The 19,388-nt window shown below is 42.8% G+C and overlaps 1 protein-coding gene across 3 annotated transcripts in view; it reads right to left on the bottom strand.

Annotated features, from left to right (window-relative positions):
• The window catches only part of DOCK1 (dedicator of cytokinesis 1), a 271,261-nt gene that overhangs the window by 77,213 nt on the left and 174,660 nt on the right, over nt 1-19,388 (bottom strand). For all 3 annotated transcript variants that reach the window (XM_035329518.1, XM_035329519.1, XM_035329521.1), the window contains exons 30-32: nt 4,467-4,545; nt 3,765-3,865; nt 506-564 (exon numbers count right to left, since the gene is read on the bottom strand). In XM_035329518.1, the coding sequence (XP_035185409.1) occupies nt 506-564; nt 3,765-3,865; nt 4,467-4,545 (239 nt within the window). The remainder of the gene's footprint in view (nt 1-505; nt 565-3,764; nt 3,866-4,466; nt 4,546-19,388) is intronic.

The following is a 19,388-nucleotide window of genomic DNA, read 5'->3' as shown; positions in this document are numbered from 1 at the left end:
CAGGGACGTCCAAGTTCCCATTCTTTGCTGATCTCCCTAAGTCATTCTGATAGAGCCAAACAAGACAGAAAATCAGAATTTAAGCTGAATTTCCAGGCTACTGATATCCCTTGGACACATCCATTTTGCTCTAGTCCCAGTTACTTTATCTACCTGTGTGTGTCTGTACACACATCCATACATATTTCTGTGTGTGTGTATTTACAGAGAAAAAATGAGAATAAAAGCCATTCAACAGATACCACCACAACCGTTTCTTGTTATTTACTGCGAGGTTGAATACCATGAAAAAACCCTAAGATACGTAAACATTGACTAGTTATGTATCTTCCCAGACGGCAAAATAAGTGAGCAGAGGAGGCTTTATTTCTTAAATCACCTGCTTCCTAAATGCCTTTTGGAAGCCTAACGTTATTTCAAGAGAAAGCAGGCTTGTTTCATCTGCACCTTGGTTTATACAAACACTGGGTGAGAACATTAAGCAACAGGCGTTTGTGCTACTTACCTAGATTATACCACATGTCCCTGATTTCAAAACCAATCTGCCTTCTCATATCGCCGTATCTTAAAAAGAGAACAAAACCAATTTTTTTTAAAAAAATCTGACCAACATTCTCCAAATTCAACCCGTATCAATAGCTCTACATGCCCTCCCTCACCCAGCTTGGCAATGCGGCTATAAATGCTGAAGCCTGAAGAATTCAAACAGCTGACAGGGGAGGCCGACTTGTTCAGGATGCCCCGAGATGCAGCCACGCAGCAGCAGCCTGCATCCCTCACCTCGCGTTCCTAGCTCTCCTTCAGAAGACCTCAACATTTCAACGCCTGTACCGAATTTCCACTTTCTAAAGGGAGAACGCAGAACATTGACCTGTGCAAAACTCTCTCTGCCACATTTTCTGATTACCTAACTGTCCTTTGGGACACGTGGGCGGTTACAGAGATTAATTGTGAGCATTTGCAATTTTCCTAACAGTGATGGCTGGAGGAAGCATGACAGAGAGCTTCACGGCCTAAGGCCCTATTTTATTTTTACACACTCTTAGCATCACGTTGTCCTAGAAAATAAAACCAGGAGCACCTTGTGACACCTTGTACAATGATGTGCGGAATCACAAAGAAAATGTTTCTGTGCTGCAGACTGAGGGGATTTCTGTCCTGCGGGGTCGGAGCAAAGCAAGAGGGCACGGCATTTCCCATGCCAACATGGAACTGGAGGCTGCTTCTTCCCCTTACTGCTCAACCCGCCTCCTGCTCTGCAGGGACATTGGTGCCACCAGCACCCTGCCACCCACGTGTTTTAGTGCTCTGCTCCCTCACCATGTTAATGGCAGGAAAGCTTAATGAATGGGAAACATCTTACTGACTTCACTAATGACTGGATCAGGACCATCAACCTTCCTATGATTCTATGAAACAAGCTCCAACAAACTGTTTGCTATCCAGAATATTTGTGTGTTGAAGACCATTAATTAAATAACAGGATGAGCAAAACAGTAGTATCTGGCAACCTGTGGGATTTCTGGGAATGATAGTGAGCTGCCCTGTCATTTGTAAGGATTAAAGTATCTCTGTATCATTAAAAAGTCTGTTATTATCTAACATTCAAATGCAATGCTTATCAAAACCTACAAATTACAATAATTAGATTTTAGTTATTAAATATTTAACATATTGAGATATATACTTAAAAAGGAGGGTGAGTGTGATATTGAGCTAAGTTATTATTTATATCTCTTTGGAACAGATTTAATAGTGGTTTCACAGAGCAATAACAGTTAGTGCTTCCAAACCATACATTTATTGCATCTGAAGAATTTACTGTCTTGGTTTTTGTCCCCAGAACATGATTAAACCGAAAATAATAACGTGTGAGAACATTATAAATAGAGATTTACAATTTAGCAAACTTCATTAAGTAACCACTTCAAATGACTTAATCTATTTACTTATATTGGCAGTGAGTAATGCCTGTTTATTTCTTGAAATCCATCAATGAGATATACTGCCCCATTTCATATAAAAATCACTTGGAGAAAATTTACATCCAAGGATCCATCTCATCCTCAAAAAGAGAAAAAATCAGTCCACGTATGTATTTCACAGGCATTTCCAGTCCAGCCACAGCCCCATTCGTTTTTGCCCAGATCAGGAGTGTGGTTGGGACTAAAATGCTCATGGAGGTGCACACAAACATCACGCAGAAAGCATGGGGTGGGAAAGAGATGCAGGAGCATGAGCGGTTTTGATCCCTCTGCTTTCCAACTGATTGTGATCGGAGCACTTTGAGGTTTGTAAGCCTCCTTTATACACTTAATTATAAAAAAAAAGAGTTTGTATCACTGATCCCAGCTTGAGCAAAGGCACTGTTCATAAATTGTAACTCCAGTGAAATACGATTTACCTGGCTGTACAAAAGCATTTTGATTTCCTTTTGCAGAACTGTAACTACAATGTTGTTTATGATATTTATATCACAAGTGCAAAACCCTGAGCTCTGTTTGACATCACTTTTCTCCTGAACTTGTAAATATTCCTGTTTCATCAAGGAAGCCCCATGAGCCATATGTATGTGTGCTGGATCATACGGTGCTGAAAAATTCTGCTTTAACACCCAGCGAAAGCACAGCTTCCAAAGAAAGCACCTCAAATCTCGTGACGGGGTGGACGAGTTCGGAGGGCAAAACTTAGCTGCTGGGGAAAAAAAAAAACAATGCAGACACAGCCCTGAATTTTCTGGCCAAAGCCTGCAACCCACACAGGGCTGCCAGTTAAAGCAAAAAACCTTTTAAATCACATTTCACTGCAGCAGTGATAAACTCTTCCCATTCTCACTGCAGTATCTCTTATCATAATAACACACAAAAAGGCTTCCATTTAGAGAAGTAATACGAAATACACCCTCTCTCTCTACGCAGATATATAATATATATTATACATACAAGCAGGCTGAGCTGGGCTTGCTCTGGGAATCACAGCTTTGAAACTGTCCATTTTTGTGCATTAACTGTGGTAACCTGATTAAACATGGAAACAAACCGCTTTTGCGGGCATTCTTTACAAATATCAATGGCACAGAAACAGAATCCACACATATGGTCTGAAAACATTTTACTGGCTTTCTTCTGTGCTCACTGTTTAGTTAATGACAGGGTCCTCTACACTGGAAGCCCAATGAAATGTAGGAAAAATGCTTACATTAAAATATTCATGCTCGGGTCTTTTCTCTTTCGACAGCTTTCATTTGCTGTGGGATTCTGAATAGAAATCAGATAGTTCAAGCTCCCTGGTCAGAGGTAGGCAATGTAATCCCTTTTAACCAAGAAGACATACAAGGCTGCAGTTCTACAAACCCATTCTTCAGGGATATCACGGGGAAACTGTCTGTAGTTACGAGAATTCACTCTAAAAGGCCGTCAGGGATTAAGCAATAAAGAGTGCACATAAAATGAGATTAGAATAATCACAAAGCTAAAGTGATTTAAAAACGTGGTTTTATAATATGTTAATACTTCTGAAAAGTCTTGACTTTATGAATATCCTGCAGTATAAAATACTGTCTTCATCAGTAATGAATCATGTAATTTAGATCTTGATTCAAGGGTAGAAACACATGCAATACTTGATTCATGTTTTTAAAACCAACCTTTCATTATACCGTGATTGCATCTCAATTTGAATGGATTTAGCTAAGAAATTAAACTAAAATTATGTTAATAGACCTCAAGTTCTTGTCCATGATTTAGATGACGAATAGGACTTACTTGTTAAGTATTTTTGCTCTCTTAGCACTTGAAAAATTCTCCAGTTGTAAAGACTCTTGCGTGAGAAAAGCAACAGCTAGGTGGAAGTAGTTGTTCCAAAGCTGAAAGGCCCCAGAAAGACAAGAACAGATATCATTCATTCTTTGAAATACTTTTTCTGCATATCTGCAAAACATCCTAGAAGAATCTAAGTTATTCACATACAGATTTCTAGGCGAAAATAACACACACCACACAGATGTTTTTTCTTGATATATTCATGGTACATCTTACTGTGTTTATGTTTCCAGGAAACATTTCCCATCTACAAATCCCAAACGACTACGTGTTGATGATTCAAGTAAAATCAAATATGAGCACACAGATCTGGGGGGTGGTGGTGGGAGAAAAAGAAAAAGGGACCCAGGCTCAGGCTGCGTGTTTGACTCAATAACTCTACTAAAGCAACTGCTTTAGAAAGGGGAGGACACCCCCTTTTGCTGTTCCTGAAGGAAAGGAGGAATTTTCTCCGGTGCTCCTCAGTAAGACTTGGTACTGTTGTAGGATGAGACCCACGTGACAAACGGATCGTGAATGCCTTAACTGGGCTTCCAGGGTTCACGGTGACATACACACATACAACACAAGTATGAGTCTGGGACAGAAACTTCTTAGAATATTAAGACTACTCCCCGAGACACTGTTTGGTGTTTCTTTTCTTACCTGTAACTCAAAGTTGGCTTGATCAAGAAATTTTTTGTTTAGCATATCTGCGTACTGATTAATTGCTCGCAGGAAGACTCTGAAAGATCAGGAGAAAATTACATAATTACACACTCTTCGGTAGCACCTTTGTATGTTCAGCATCCCAATTAGACAAAAATCTGAGTCTGTCTGGAAAGTGAAATTTGTAGCTGTTACTTGAAAAGCAGTGTGATCTCACCACTGGTAAGCATACAGAATTATATGCAGATGTTCTCAAAATTAATCAAGCAAATTAGCATATGCAGAGTAAAGAAACAAGGAATGTCTGGGATAAAATCACTTGTCTTTAAAATATCTCATGATAATCAGAAGATCATTAAAAATTCAGTTTATTATAAAAAAGACTATTTGTTTTTTAAAGCTGCAGTATCTTCATGTTGTAGCCAACCTGGAGCTGAAATTGGCTGGATTTTAACTTGCAGGTGAAGCAAAACGTGTTTTTAAACAAATAGGAGGCAGACACTATTTTACTTATTGAACAAAAACATATAAGAATGCTCTTGAAGGACAGCCTTCAAAATATTGTTCAGTGTTCTACTTCTAAAACGCCAATTTACTCCCTGGTACCGTTTATTGCTTCTCTGAAAAGGTTGCTTGTTAAATCGCAATAGAAGCTGACTTGACAAGCTTTAAAAATGAAACCGAATGGTACAGCATAAGTAGGTCACTACATATTCATGGTGCTGAAAAGTAAACATATTATTCTCTGGTATCCTCATCTCCATTCTCAAAATAAACATTGGATTCCTCCTGAAGACTCTAAATTTATGGTATGAAACTGCCAGCTAATGCCAAATGAGCTTGTCTTTTGAGCGAACTGTCAGTGATACAGATTTATGGCTCCTGAAAGTACCAGTAACAATAAGGACCACTCATAAGATGTCCAGCTTCCACGCCCCCCAGTAGCAATCGTTAAGAAGAGATTTGCACTACTGGCTACAAATAGCAGTTACTCTTTCTACGGATTGACAAATAAAATCAGAATTTTTTAAAAACAAAACATTAGAAGCCGTTAGATCTTGTACTGAATTCAAGATACCTACTGATCTTTCCTGAAAAGATAAATATAAAAAAAGACCATTAAGCTACGCGTTTGTTAGCCCAAGTGAAGTAAAACCTCTAGATAACACACAGGCATCAGCATGGTGCGAGAGATTATTCGCGTATACCAAGTACATCACATAAGGCACAACTTTTGACGCCACTGGGATGCATCTCTCCTATGAGGTTGGATTACCCCCCCCCAGTAGTGCCACTGGAGGAGAAGGAAAGTATCCAAAAATGAAAAGAAAAAATAAGTAGATAAAAGAAAGCACAAAAGAAAATGTAAAAGACTGAAGAATATGTAAAATGGAATAGCATATATAAAAGAAAAAAGCCCACACGTGTAGGTACATTTATCCATATATACACATCTGAAAAAATACACATACATACACATAAAATAGACACATACATTCATTTCACAATATCACTTTTTATACCTAAAGATCTCATTTGCATCCTTACACTCGTGCCCAGCCCATGCAGAGATGCATTTCAGGAACAGCACTCCGCGCATTATTCACCAGTAACTTTGTCAGGGGATATATTTGGAAACTTCATTAAGGGATTTTATAAATGCGATGACTTCAGCCTACACAATAACACACTGCAGACGGATTTGAGATCTATGATTCAATTACTGAGCTGTAGCGTATACTAAGATTGAATCTGAAGTTATCCGTGTAATCAGAATATCACCAATTCGGTACGTAGCCTTATGTCCTGCTCTGTTTTGTTTTGAAAGCCTGACAATACCAGGAGATCTGCAAGGCTTCCCGGAAGGATCAGTGATTTACCACAGCAGGAAGGGCTATCTAAACGCTCCTCGCCTTACGAAGATAAAATCACTTCCAATACAGGGAGGATTATGCCTACAATTTAATTATGTTGCCTCAAGACATCACTGTAATGTATTCAATCTGCTCCATCTAATTAAGCTTTGGAACAATCTCATTACTTTATATACCATTATTTTACTTTAAATTGTAGCTCTCATTTTTCCCCTGTATTAATTCCAGTGCCTACAAATAAATGACAAAGAGTGCAGAATCTACTGTACCTTGCAACAGAAGGAGGACTGAACCACGACACACCTGTAACACCCTAATTGCCAGCAAACACCCCCATCCCCTCTAGCCCATCTGCTCCCCGTGGTGGGACTGCTCCAGGAGGGTCGGTGCTCCTCCCAGATTCCCGCAGCAGACCATCCATAAAAAGACACGCAGAGATTTAAGTGTTGATTTTTCAATTATTCAAGCCCCATTTTAATCTTCACTTGATTTGATGATATACTCGCTCCTTCTGTTACTGTGAAACGAGAAGTTATACAGCAGAATAACCACAAACCAGTTCAACTCCTACAACCTCCTGGCACAACTGAAGGCACCAAAAGGAGTTCTCTCAGGACTGAGCTCATGGAGCATGCTAGCGTCTTTCACTACCTCCGATGCCAAGAGAAAAGAAGGGAAGTTTGATGATTTTATCCCAAGAAGATGATTTTATTAAAATATTACCATCAAGAAGTAGCAAGTTGTGTAGCACTCTTGGGCAATTAGGAAGATTCCATCACGTAGCACTCCTCCTTTACCTCGGTGTAAAGTTCTGTTATGGGGCCCAGCGAAGGAAAGGCTGGATGTAGGTACATGCACCTTGCTGTTACGCTGGGATCACCGACTCCTGACCACCTCGTGCTCTCTGACACACTCACACAGAAGCGAGGAGAGGTGCCAAACACAAGGCAAGCTGAGCCAGGATCTCAAAAACAGGAGCTGAAACGGGATCTCGGAGGGTATGTCAACATTCTGGAATAATATGGAAGAAAATGTCATGATTCAGGTCTTCTTAGCTGGAAAATACTGATATTGAACCAGGACAGAAGGTGCTTGAGCATCCTCTGGAAGCAAATTGATGTAGGAGAATGCAAACACGGCCAACCCACAGCAGACTCTTTCTATTAGCTGTTTTAGAAAACATTCCACGTTCTCCATCCTTAAACCAAGGCAGACAGACACACGCTACCTGCTTTTGCTCTTCTGATACCACAGTGAAGAGGAGTGATTAAAAAGAAAAAAAAAAACAAACAAACAGAAAGATGGCAGAGGAATCATCAGCTTTCTGGAAAGCATCTTAAGGATGCAGATAAGTTGGATCCACTGCTGACTGGAAACTGTGCTGCAGATGTTGCACGGAAGCATTGAAATCATCTGTCGCTGAGAAAAAAAAAAAAGTGTTTTCACCTGGAATATTCAAATACCTTCCTGTGAATGAGCTGCAATTCAGTGACAAAGAATCAAAAGGAATAACAATGGAGCTGGCAAAAGCACAACAGTCTGGCTGGCCCGCGTCACCACTGCAGTACAACACTCAGTCGTGTGGTTCGGCAACGAGAAAGACGATTTCTCTAAAGAGATCGTGTAGATAGAAAAAAATTTTGCTCGATGAATTCTTGGCTATACTCCAGGAAATGGCACGTTATCGTCTGTGAAGTTTGCTGCAAGTCATGGTTCAGGTTTCTGCCCCAGTAAAATTCAAAAGCAGGAATTGTTTACGAATAATTCCCGGTGTTGGTTGGATACTCTTCCGCTTTCGATGCAGGTACTTATGGATTGCAATAACTTCACTGCTGAAGTTGTAGAAACTGGAAAAAATGGGGGAAACTGGCTTCTCAGAACAGGCAGAATTAAAAAAAAAAATAATGCACCAATTCTGTACTGCAAAATAAGCTGGCTGCTTAAAATTAAGGACATCCTTACATAAGGATGAAAGGTGTACTCGGAACTGGCTGGGCCAGCAGAGGAGTCATTAAAACATCTCCTGTGTTCAATGGAGATCTTCAGTCTGCAGTGGCACACCTTGCCTTGGTGTAATTAATAACGAAGATTAGCGTCTAGTTGCATGTGCATAAACAAGTGCTTTTCTCGAAGTTCAGTCTCAATTAATGAAAGAAGTCATCCAGGTCAGGAAGAGCCACAGAAGTTAAAACCTCGAGTGAGAGCACTGAGAGCCAGGGACCGATCCCAACGTACCCTGCTACAATCCTGAGAATGTCACAAACAGCAAGGAAACCTACCGCTAACATACTGGACAAGATTTGTTAGACAAAAGACTTTATCAACCCAATTAAAAGAAGGAAATTAGCATTTCTTCGGATGTGATCGGAATAGAAGGAATTTGATTACCGAAGACAATCACTTGCTAAAGGGCAACAAAACCCGCAACTACCAGCCTGGAGTGATGAGGTTTACGGTGTGCTGAGCCCCTGAGGATGGATGGTGCTGGGGCTGGCTCCCACACACATCAGCAGCTTTCTGCTGTGCTCGTAACAAAGGTCTGTTGAGGCTGGGACTGTCTCCTGCTGTGATTAGAGAGCATCTAGCACAGGAAGGCTCCGTACCCTCGCCAGGATTTCTTGGTATTTTATCCCTGTTCATGCATCTGCTGATAAGACGCCTCATCAGTTCTTTATGAACCAGGAGGAATAATCATCTGCACCAGCACACGGTGGAAGACTGCAAAGGGTGTTAGTGAATGGTGGCACCAAAACCACTGAACAGCACCGTGCCACCACGCTGTGAACTGCTCGGCCTGGCTGTAAAAGGAAAAGGGGCAACTGAGATGGGAACAAATAGTTCCCAAACAAAATAGGAGATACCTTGGGATGCTAAGGACTGGCCACTGAGAGCAGAAATTCTAAACATGCTAGAGGAGCAGTGCAGAGAAGGGGAGCAGACAGAAGCAATAGGCACAAAACTTATAAATGATGGCATAAAGTACCTCAAAAACATCCTGGGAACTTGCTGTTCTAAAGCCATTGCTTTTTTGTTTCCCTAAAACCAAAACAGAAGTAAACAGGCGAAGCAACCATCTGAGCCACGGCTGGGGATCACTCACCTCGCCCTGCCTTGGGCAGAAGGACAGCTCAGTCCCCATTTCTTCAGCATTTTCTCCTCATTTATGGCCCTCAGTCCAGAGTCAATAAATCCATTCATATGCTGCTGGTTCAAGCCGTAAACACAACCTTAATTGCAACTACCGTGTATTTTTACTGTTATTGATAATTAATCACATGCAGAAGTCTCCAGTGGTTAGCTGGTGTGTGGATGCACGCCTGGAGATTGCTCCCCCAAATAATGCAGACATTTATGCATAAAATTCTGTAATTTTACCTTTGTAGAGAGGCCCTTCCTCCCACATACAACCTCACTGAGTCCACGAGGTTGTTCCTATTTATCAAATCCACACTTCCAGAGGTAATAATAAATGAGGAAGGGACAAAGGGACTCAATTTATAAGTGTAACAGCAGTCACGGTGCCAAACACCTCTTCCCCCGCTTTCTCAGGTACAGTCAGTTTTTCCTTCTCCTTCTCTTCTAATTAATCAGGTGCCCTGATTTGCTTGTTCACTCCTGTTTAAAGATGTTCTATGCCCCATTTTCTTGCCATTTCTCACGGTGCTGAGGCACACCTAGCGCATCCCTAACACACGCACAGACCAGCTACCGCTGCGAAAAAGGTTGTTTGTTTTTTGAGAACGAACCTACTGAGATATTCCAAAAGTAGAAACGTTCTTACGGCACGATCTGTTTTGTACATCATCTGATTAGGGCTAGCATCCAGGGGCTCAGGTTTACACCATAAGCATAAAATTCTTATGACACGAAAATATGGAAACAGTGCGAGCTGTAAGTGTGCTCCCCGGTTCTCCTCCTTAAGCGAACATCAAAAAAGAAGAAGGAAAGAACCAACAAGCAAAAGAATGGATGGATTCCCTAACGGCAGAATAACTATCTAAACAAGAATATATAGATACAGCTTAAAATAATTTAGGTTTGGCTGATAATTCAATAAAAGAGAGGGAATTTGAGTGAGGTTGTAAAAGGCACTATTATGATGTCATTTCAGTTAATTTAGATGGAGGGATAATGAATGCTTTATTACAGCCGATCAGCCTCCCTGCACATCATCATGCTTTGCATGCTTGAGCTTTTGCTGCTCTGGGAGACAAATTTACTGCACGTATATGAGACAGACTACTCTTATCTTGTCAGACTGCCTATGAAACAACAGACCTAGACCTTGAAATCCCAGTGCAAAATCCAAACCTGAGCAAATGCTCACGAAGGCATGAATAGCAATGTCTTCTTTTGAAGAGCAATCACTTCAAATACCTTCACGTTAGTTTTCAGCTTTTCAGCTGCAAAGCACAGTTAAGTTTTAAACAACTTTTCACTCACGTGTGAATTAAAACTTGTATTTTAATATAGCCCTGCAAGCACTTTTTTCTTAGCATCACATACAGTATGTGATACTCCAACGACTGCGGCCCTGGAACACAGAAAATTCATAGTATGCAGGTACACATTAATTACATAGCAAATGAGCCAAAATCTTCAAAATGTGTCAGTGTGAAGGTATCTGATCTCCTTGCATCTCCTGCCAATCTTCTCCCTCCCCAGATTCTCTCTTTCTTTTCTTGTGCTGGCATTACTGTTCATCCTTTTTCACACCTCCAAACTTAACAACCGCCCGGCCCCCATCAAAGTTTCCAAAGTCCTTTTTATTTTACACTTCTGTATATAATAGTTCCTCTGTCCAGCCTACTTCTCTCTTACTCTTTTTTTTTTCTTTTTTTTTCTTTTTTTTTTTTAGCAGCATGTTAAAAAGATTCCTCGCGCTATATTCTTTCTAATTCATCAGGCTAAAGAGCAGTCAAAACGTGGAGGGAAAGAAAAAAAAAAAAAAAAAAAAAAAAAAACTTTATCAATTGCTTTCTTTTGAATTACAATTCCTGGGCTGACTATGATAATAGCCCAGAGTAATCCCAAAGAAGACCTGCTACTAAATACTTACATTAGCATAATCTTCTCATAATGTCTACTTCACACCAGCACAGGTGCACCGTGTCACTTTATTAACCTATTTTCTAATAAATATTTCAGAAACAGTTTTAGCATATTATCTATTATCACTGACACCTCTTCCCTAATTTATATTCTGTGCTGTGTGTCCTCTAAAACAATGGGGACAGACGAATGAAAAATAACTGCAAGTTGCAAAACTCTGAAGGACGAATTTGCGGTCTGACTACCAACGGCAGACACCGTGTAACGCGCGCAACGTATTTTTTTTACAAACCAACTTTTCAGTGCAGTTATCTCACACGTTAAGATCAATTTTTTGCAAAACAACCCTGTCGGAACAGACAGGCAAAAGTGCTACAACACCGGACAAGCGAACGAGAAACGTTAACAGAAATAATTCAAAATGAAGTTTGAATTTAGATTCCATTCAAATGTTCTTGTAGATGTACTTTGCCTACCCAGAAGCGTGATGGATCCGTGTGGAGAACACAGTCCCCCTGATAAAATGATGGGACTTCCAACAAGAAAAGGATGCTTGGTGTGAGGATGGGCATGAGCAGAGGTAGCAGGAACCCATCGTGAAGATGAAGACGTGGCTGTGCGGCCACACCAGGACGTCCCACGCCTCTGAACCTGAAGCAGCCCATGACCAGCACCTTTCTGTTCCTCAGTCTGCCCCAAGCCTATGCCAATGCACCAAGAGCACCAAGGCAATGCCCAGCCAGAGGTGTGTCACCTGAAGGTGCCCCTGAAGGCCCCTGGCCAAGCAGAGTAGGTTGCTCCGGGCCGTGCCCAGTCTATTTGGGTGCCTATTTCTGAGGCTGGGGACCACAGGACCTCTCTGGACAACCTCTGCCAGGGCCCGACCCCCCTCACCATCTTCATTTCTCAGCCCCTGCTCTGAAGGGCAGGGTGTGACTCCTGGAGGGGTGCAGGAAAGAAGGAACCCGAGGCTTCTTTCCCAAAAGCACCAGTAAACTTTGTCACCTGAAATTCTAAGATTTAACTCCAGCCACGGATATAACCTCATGTACTAAATCTTACCTCCTAGGGATTTTTATGACGGAGTAATAAAAGTCCAGAAATGGTGTTTTCTAATGGAAATGCTACAAGACAATTTAATTTAAGAGTTTTTAGCTAAGGCTACAATACCGGGAAGGCAGCATCCATTGCGAGCAGACAGCATCAGCGTTCCTCTTCCCAAAAGTTAATATTCTAAAGAAAGACGACTCACTGAATTAAAAATGACTATTTTATTACGATACCTGGCAAAATTGCAATAGATCTTATAGCTTAAAAGAAAGGTAATTTGTTGCAGTCCTGCTGGAAGAAATCTGCAGTTGCCTTAGCCATTAAACAAGCAGTTTTCACTTTAATGCACTGCCCAATAAAAGGCAAAAAGTCTTTGCTATGGAACACAGCCTGCCCTAGTTGAGAGGACACTGGGTAAATTTTCCTGCAAAGGGTGAATGTCCTATGAATTTGGGAAAAAAAAAATCAAATACATGATGGTGTCTCATGGTTTGCAGCAAGGGAACCTCTCTCATTTCCTGCTGACAGCCCTGTCCTTTGTTACTTCGGCGTTTCTACAGGTACCTTGAATACAGATGAAGGCTACTTCGGGTAATTATGGATAAATCAATAGAATTGATCTGCTACATTTCAAATTCTTTGACATTTCCATCAATCGTGAAATCAATTTGTTTAGACAATTGCAGCTGGATAAATAAATCTCATAATGCTTGGAAAATAATCCTAATTTTTTCTTGTGGATATTTAATTACTTCATCAAAGTCTGTCAGAGAATACAAATGAAAAAGAAAGGAATCTGCAGACCAAGGTGTGCAAAGGTGAGTTCAGGACCACATCAGTGCTGCTGGGGTCATAAATCAGGTGCGCCCCACTCAGTCCGCTGGAAAGGTCTTTTTGCTTTGCACAGTATCCAAAATGTAAAGCACATCATGATGCCTGATGGCAAAAAAAAAATCCATGGAAGGTAAAAAGAATTTAGCTTTTAGCCCTGTGCAGTAGCATTACTTTTCTAGTCTCACTACCAAGAATCACAACCAAGAGGGACGCTGTCTGGAGGAGCCAACTTTCACAAAATTTGGACCTCCCTTCTCCCCACCCCACGTGGTTAGAACACAATCTTCTGGCAAGAAGATGCCAACGATGTACCTGCAGTGGCTGCTCTGCTTTGCTATTCCAAGGACACTTACGTTGCTGGCAGCCTGGTGAAGGGATGCTAGAAACATATGGGGGAAAAAAAAATAATAATAAAAAAAGCCTTCCCGGAGCTTTAGGTAAGCCTGCATTTGATCCAAAGCGTTGCTCCCAAATTTTGCTGCGACACAAACCATTTCAGGAAGGCAGCAGGTTATGCGAAGGAGGAGTGAAGCGAGACGGGAACAGCGCTCGCATCCCGAGCAGCCTACAGCTCACGTAACCCAGCTATTAACCTCTGGACAAGATCAGTGGTTTGCTATCCTTCTAATTTCTCTTGAAGGCTCCTGCCTGCAGCAAGGAGACACGACTGGAATGGAAGCTTCGATGCGATGCTTCCATCCCTTCAGCACAGCGCCCACCAGGGCCCGTCCCACTGGTGGTGCTCAGCAGATTTGGGGCTCCCACAGGAGGCAACAATCTGCCTGCAGGCCACGCACAGAAACCGTCACGGGCGATAAAGTCAGGGTTAACAGCAAAAAGGGGCAGTTATGGCCAACAGTGCTGTTGCAAATTTAAAGGGAAGGGCAGGGCTCCAGTGGGGAGGATCTTGCAGAGGTGAGGTGCAGGCAGAAGCAGAAAGAAGGATGAGAGAAAAGCCTTTACCTAAAGGCAAACACAACAGGAAGGCGCGTGTGGCTGGTAAGGGAAGAGGACAGTTACTCTGGAGCATCCATCTGGCCGCTGGGTTTGTTGGTGATGGTTGTTTGTGGTTTTATTTTCTTATTTTTTAATGTTAAATGGTGACTATTCACTCCCAGTTCAGTAAGGAAAGGGCTTTTGCTTCCTGCCCAGGGTTCGCATCGGAGCTGAGCCTTGCTGCCATTAGCTACCCCAGGTGATCAGTCCCGAGCAGCCCCACAACGTTCCTCTCATACATAACATTTTTTCTGTTCTGGTACATCCCTTATTTTGGGGAATCCCAGAGATGCTGATTCCCTCTGACTGCCTTCAGCCTTCATTTCATCCTTACGAGGCATGTGCTTTCTCCAGCTCAGAAGGGCTAAATAAGGCTGCAGATAAAAACGAACCATCTTATAACAAACCACAGTGGAAAGGAACATTCAAACCCATTTTTGTTCACTCCCCTAACACGCGTGCCACACACGAGGAGAGCTCCAGGGCAGCAGAGGGGCATTTCGGATGCTGCGAGCAGGCACTTCTGCAGGAAAGCAACATGCTCTGGTGCAGTGTGGCTCAAGCGTGAGGTCTTCAGACACGTTCAGGGCTCTGGAGGACCTGGCCCTCCCCGTGTCATGCCAGTCCTCCCCAAAATTCCTCCCTGCAATTTTAAAGCTGGCAATTCGTTAATTCATTGCTGCCTGGTAAAGTCAACACCTCAGAAGCAAATGCAATCAGGGTCGCAAAAAAAAAATAAAATATATATATATATATAGAAAAAGAAGGCCCAATGTGTGTCACTGAGAAAGTTTCTTATGAAATTGTAAAAATGTACTAAGTTGTGAAACATAATTGTGGCTATACATGCCACTGAATATGGCTGTACCCCTACGAGTACAGCCAGAGGTATCTTTATTCTATTAAAGACTCTTCCCTGCCCTACACCAAGGATGGAGACTGAAGATATGAAATACCACTAAAGCATCGCCCGTTCTCTAGAGAAGACCTAATAATAGGGCAAATATGGTCTTAAAATGGGAGACTGGTAGTTATTTTAATGGCCTGACTGTGGAGTCTTGCAGCCAGATCCTGCAGCATGAAATCTGCTTCTGTACTACTTCTTTCACGCAATACTTTATTTTCTCTCTCACTGTTAATCTGAGGAAGCACTTCAAGATACGAAAGTACGCTATGTATGGGTAAGGTATTTTTAAACCTACAGGAAACTATCTGGCTTTTGAAATTATATATATAGCATCTTGGAAACCCTTTTTTAGTACACCGTAAGGCTAAACTTTTATTTCTGAGAGATGAGTTTGTAAGACCGCGTAATGACTGGAAGGTGCATCTGCAGTATGTTGAGTCTCTACCTGTGCTACAGCCGAGCCATGTAAAAGTTTGGTTTAACACAGAGAGATAAGCGTGTCCCCAGTACTAAGGCAGGTCTATTCACTTTGTCCAAAGTACAGAACTTTGGATTTAGAAATGACCTTAATTTGGAAAGTTCCTGCCTGCAAGCAGAGCAGAGCAGTGAATCCCCTGGTGCAAGGGGTGCGAGGATCGGGGCTGTGTGGTTCCGAGCCTCATGAGGACAGGACAGACAGCCAACCACTTCCCAAAAACAGTGCCATTGGGATGATTTTCCTGGACTGGGTTGAAGTATAGTTGTGCAAAAGGCTTGCATAACATTTATGCGCCATTTATGCTCCTTTTATGCTCTCCTCTGGCCTGAATTGCATATTTTGTCTATCTCTAGACATATAATTTATAATGCCAATGGCACTGAAGCTGAGCAGCTTCTCTGCGAGTAGCCTGTAATTATTTTATGGGCTCAGATGGGTGACAGGAACAAAGCGAGAAAAATCTATACCAGCCCCAGTGCTGGGAGTTTTTCCCTCCTCAATTAAACCAACAAAACATCCACAGTGAAGATGATTTTTTTAAGGCGATGGTTGCACAGGTAGCAGCATATACTAACACCTAAAGCTGTCATAATCTTATCCAGCTTAATATTATGTAACGAAAGAGAGCATCACTTTGCTGTTGAAAACCATGGTGTGTACTTGACGTTAGAGGAGTTGGGTGCTCTTGTTATCCAGCAGCCTGTCCTCTTGCCCAGGAGCACCGCTCGGTCCCACAGACCACAACAAACACACCCGGGGGGAGGCAGAAGCTGCCTGCCCCAGCCAGAAGGCGGCCCCTGATTTATGGAAACACCACAAATGTCACCAAACCGGAGGGGACTGCTCAGCCTGGAGAGGAGGAGGCTCAGGGGCATCCCACCCACGTCCATAACTACCCAAAGGGAGGGCACTAAGAGGACGGACCCGGACCCAGGCTCCTTTCAGCAGCACCCAGGGTCAGGCCCAGAGGCCTCGGGCCCCAGCTGGAGCCCCGGGGGCTGCCCCTGGCCCCCAGCAGCACGTCTGTGCTGGGCAGGTGCCGCAGCCCTGGCACAGGCTGCCCAGAGAGGGGCTGGGGGCTGCTCCTGGGGAGCTGCAAACCCACCGGGACCTGGGGCTGGGCACCCTGCTGGGGGGCTCCTGCTGGGGTGGGGGGACCAGCAGGACCTGAGCTCCCTGCCCATATCAGCCAGGCTGCAGTTCTGTGAAGGCTCGTGCCAGGACATCTGTATTACAAATTCACACGAAGCCAATACACAACTTGTTTTCTCCCTCCACTGCACCGAGGTTTAAGCAATAATGTGTGTCTAAAGTCATACCCCACCAGCTTGAGGCCCATGACACAGTCTTTGAGCATCCCGACCTTGCAGCAATTACACCTACCGAGCGTAGGATGGGCTAGGACGCAGGGAGAGACAGTGACGTGCCCCGTGAGGACGAAGGCTTCTTTGGATGCAGACGGATTTTCCCGACTCCCAGTAATGAAGCTGCCGTTGCAGCATCGCTCAGGCGCCAGCACCAATAAGCCAGAAGGGAGCCGAGCGGCACGCCACGACTAACAATGGGAGCCTTCTGACAGAGGGGGATGCTGGCATTACTGTGAGTCATGAAGGACAGGAAAATGCTGCTTTTAGAAAGGATATTGATGCTCACCCAGATGAGACTTGCCAGCATTTTCACGTCCATCTGCAGCAGACATTATGGGAAGGCTGGCAAAGGCGAGAAGCTATATAGGCCAGCACCAAACAAATACGGTATCTGTCAAAGGTTTACATAAGGTAAGAAGCACAGTTTTCTGGACTTTTTCCATATCCTAGCAGACAAATTAAAGCCAGGACAGCATGCAGTTTGTTCAGATTTTACATATCTGCAGCTTTAACGTCAGCAGCACACAAACTGTGATCGCTGAAAATGGATACCCAGAAGATATTAAAAGTGGCTGCAAGTGGCATGCAAAGCTCTGACAGAATTTATAGCGCCTTCAATCAAAAGTTTTAGCATCATAGCATCAACACAAAAGCCTGCACTAAGGGTTCGGTTTTGCTCACACCGACAGCCAAGAAGATGTGGGAAGGCCTGCTGAAGATTTTAGGGCAAGTTAAAATTGAACGTGTGCTATTTCAGCTTTCCTCATGTCCCCCAGGTCTCCAGTAGGTAACAGTGTTTTAAAAGAAAACATGTAGCAAGTTTTTTATAAATTATTGCTAAAATGACTTCAATACTATTTTCTAAAAATGCCAACTCTGAGATAAAGATTCATTTTCCCCATATTTTCAGAGTCTTTTCCTTTTTCTCTAGCTTTATTGGAAAGAATAACACCCCCTCCCCTGCTATTTGGGCCATGTAATTCAAATTTTGCTGGGAGAAATAAGGAAAAGGTTTTTATGATCTCTTTTTTAGGTATACCTGCCTTAATATTTAATCTGCTCTATCACAGTTGTGAAATTCTCTCTTTAGGCATACTTAAAAGTTATACATTTCCTATCACCCATGCAACATACATAAGGGTGAAAATGAGCCTCACAAAAAGCGATTTAGCTCCCTACATAACAGGGCATGAGCTGAGGATGCCATTCAAGTGCTGCTCCTATAATGGGGAATGGATTCACTTATGTGGCGTTCATTCCAATTTGTAATTTATTATGAAGTTGTAATATTTTTATTCCCAAGCCATCATTAAATGTTTAAGAATTAAATACCAGCAAAAAGGGGAGAAATAAAGGCTTCTGAAGGTTCTCCTGCGATGGTAACTCTGAAAACATTCACATTTTCATCAAGAATAACCCAACTCCCTTTAGTAACGTCGCTTGCTCACAGCAGAGGCCACAAACCCCATTCAGCCTTGCTCTTCACCACATGCCAAAGCCAAGGACAAAACCCCGAAGTCGGGGCAGCGCAGGCTGCCCCTCGTCCCTGCACCAGCATCCCTCTGGGGTCCCGATGCTGCCTGAGGGTCAAGCACCATGGGACAAGCTGCTGACCCCAAAGCCGGGCACCCCACACCCTCCTTCCAGACAGGTACCATGTAGGGTTCCCATCACAAAGCGCCAGGCAGTGGTGTTCCTGCTGCCCTGCAGGATGCGCCTTCCTATGCGTTTGAACTGTTTTACTGTCTCTTGTAAAACATCTCAAGTTTTTCTTTTAAATAACAAGGAAAGAATGATAACAACCAGACTAACAGTATTCGTCACCCCGAGGGAAGGAAAACCAAAATTCATTAGGAGATGTTATACCCTGTAACACGCTACGGATAGGCTCCGAATATTTTCACAGTTCTGTGCTACTCTGCAGGTCTTGGCATGCCACCTACATCCCTTCTGTACAAAAAGAAAATACGTATTGAGTCACAAAATAAACAGAGCTGAAGAATTCCCCCCAAACCTGAGCCGTATTTCAAACTGTCACCTCCCTCCCAAACCTTTGTCATTTCATTACAACGGACCATCAACTGCTGAAGATGCTTTTGCACCTCCATGCTGAAGATGCTTTTGCACCTCCATTAAAATACTACAGCACCGCTCAGATACAGATAATCATCGATTATTTTCTCTGTGCCACAGTTGGAAAATTTAATTGTGCACACACACAAAGAAGAAAGAACAACGCGGAGTCCAAATTAACCCTACACGCATTATTTCCGCAGGAGAATGTCTTAATTGCAATTATGCATTCAAAGACCAGCACAACACTTTGTTCTTAATTTGTACGTCGTATAATGAATAGGTTTT

This window comes from Oxyura jamaicensis, chromosome 6, assembly GCF_011077185.1.
Source record: "Oxyura jamaicensis isolate SHBP4307 breed ruddy duck chromosome 6, BPBGC_Ojam_1.0, whole genome shotgun sequence".
NCBI lineage: Eukaryota > Metazoa > Chordata > Aves > Anseriformes > Anatidae > Oxyura > Oxyura jamaicensis.
This window is presented reverse-complemented; position numbering and strand designations above follow the sequence as displayed.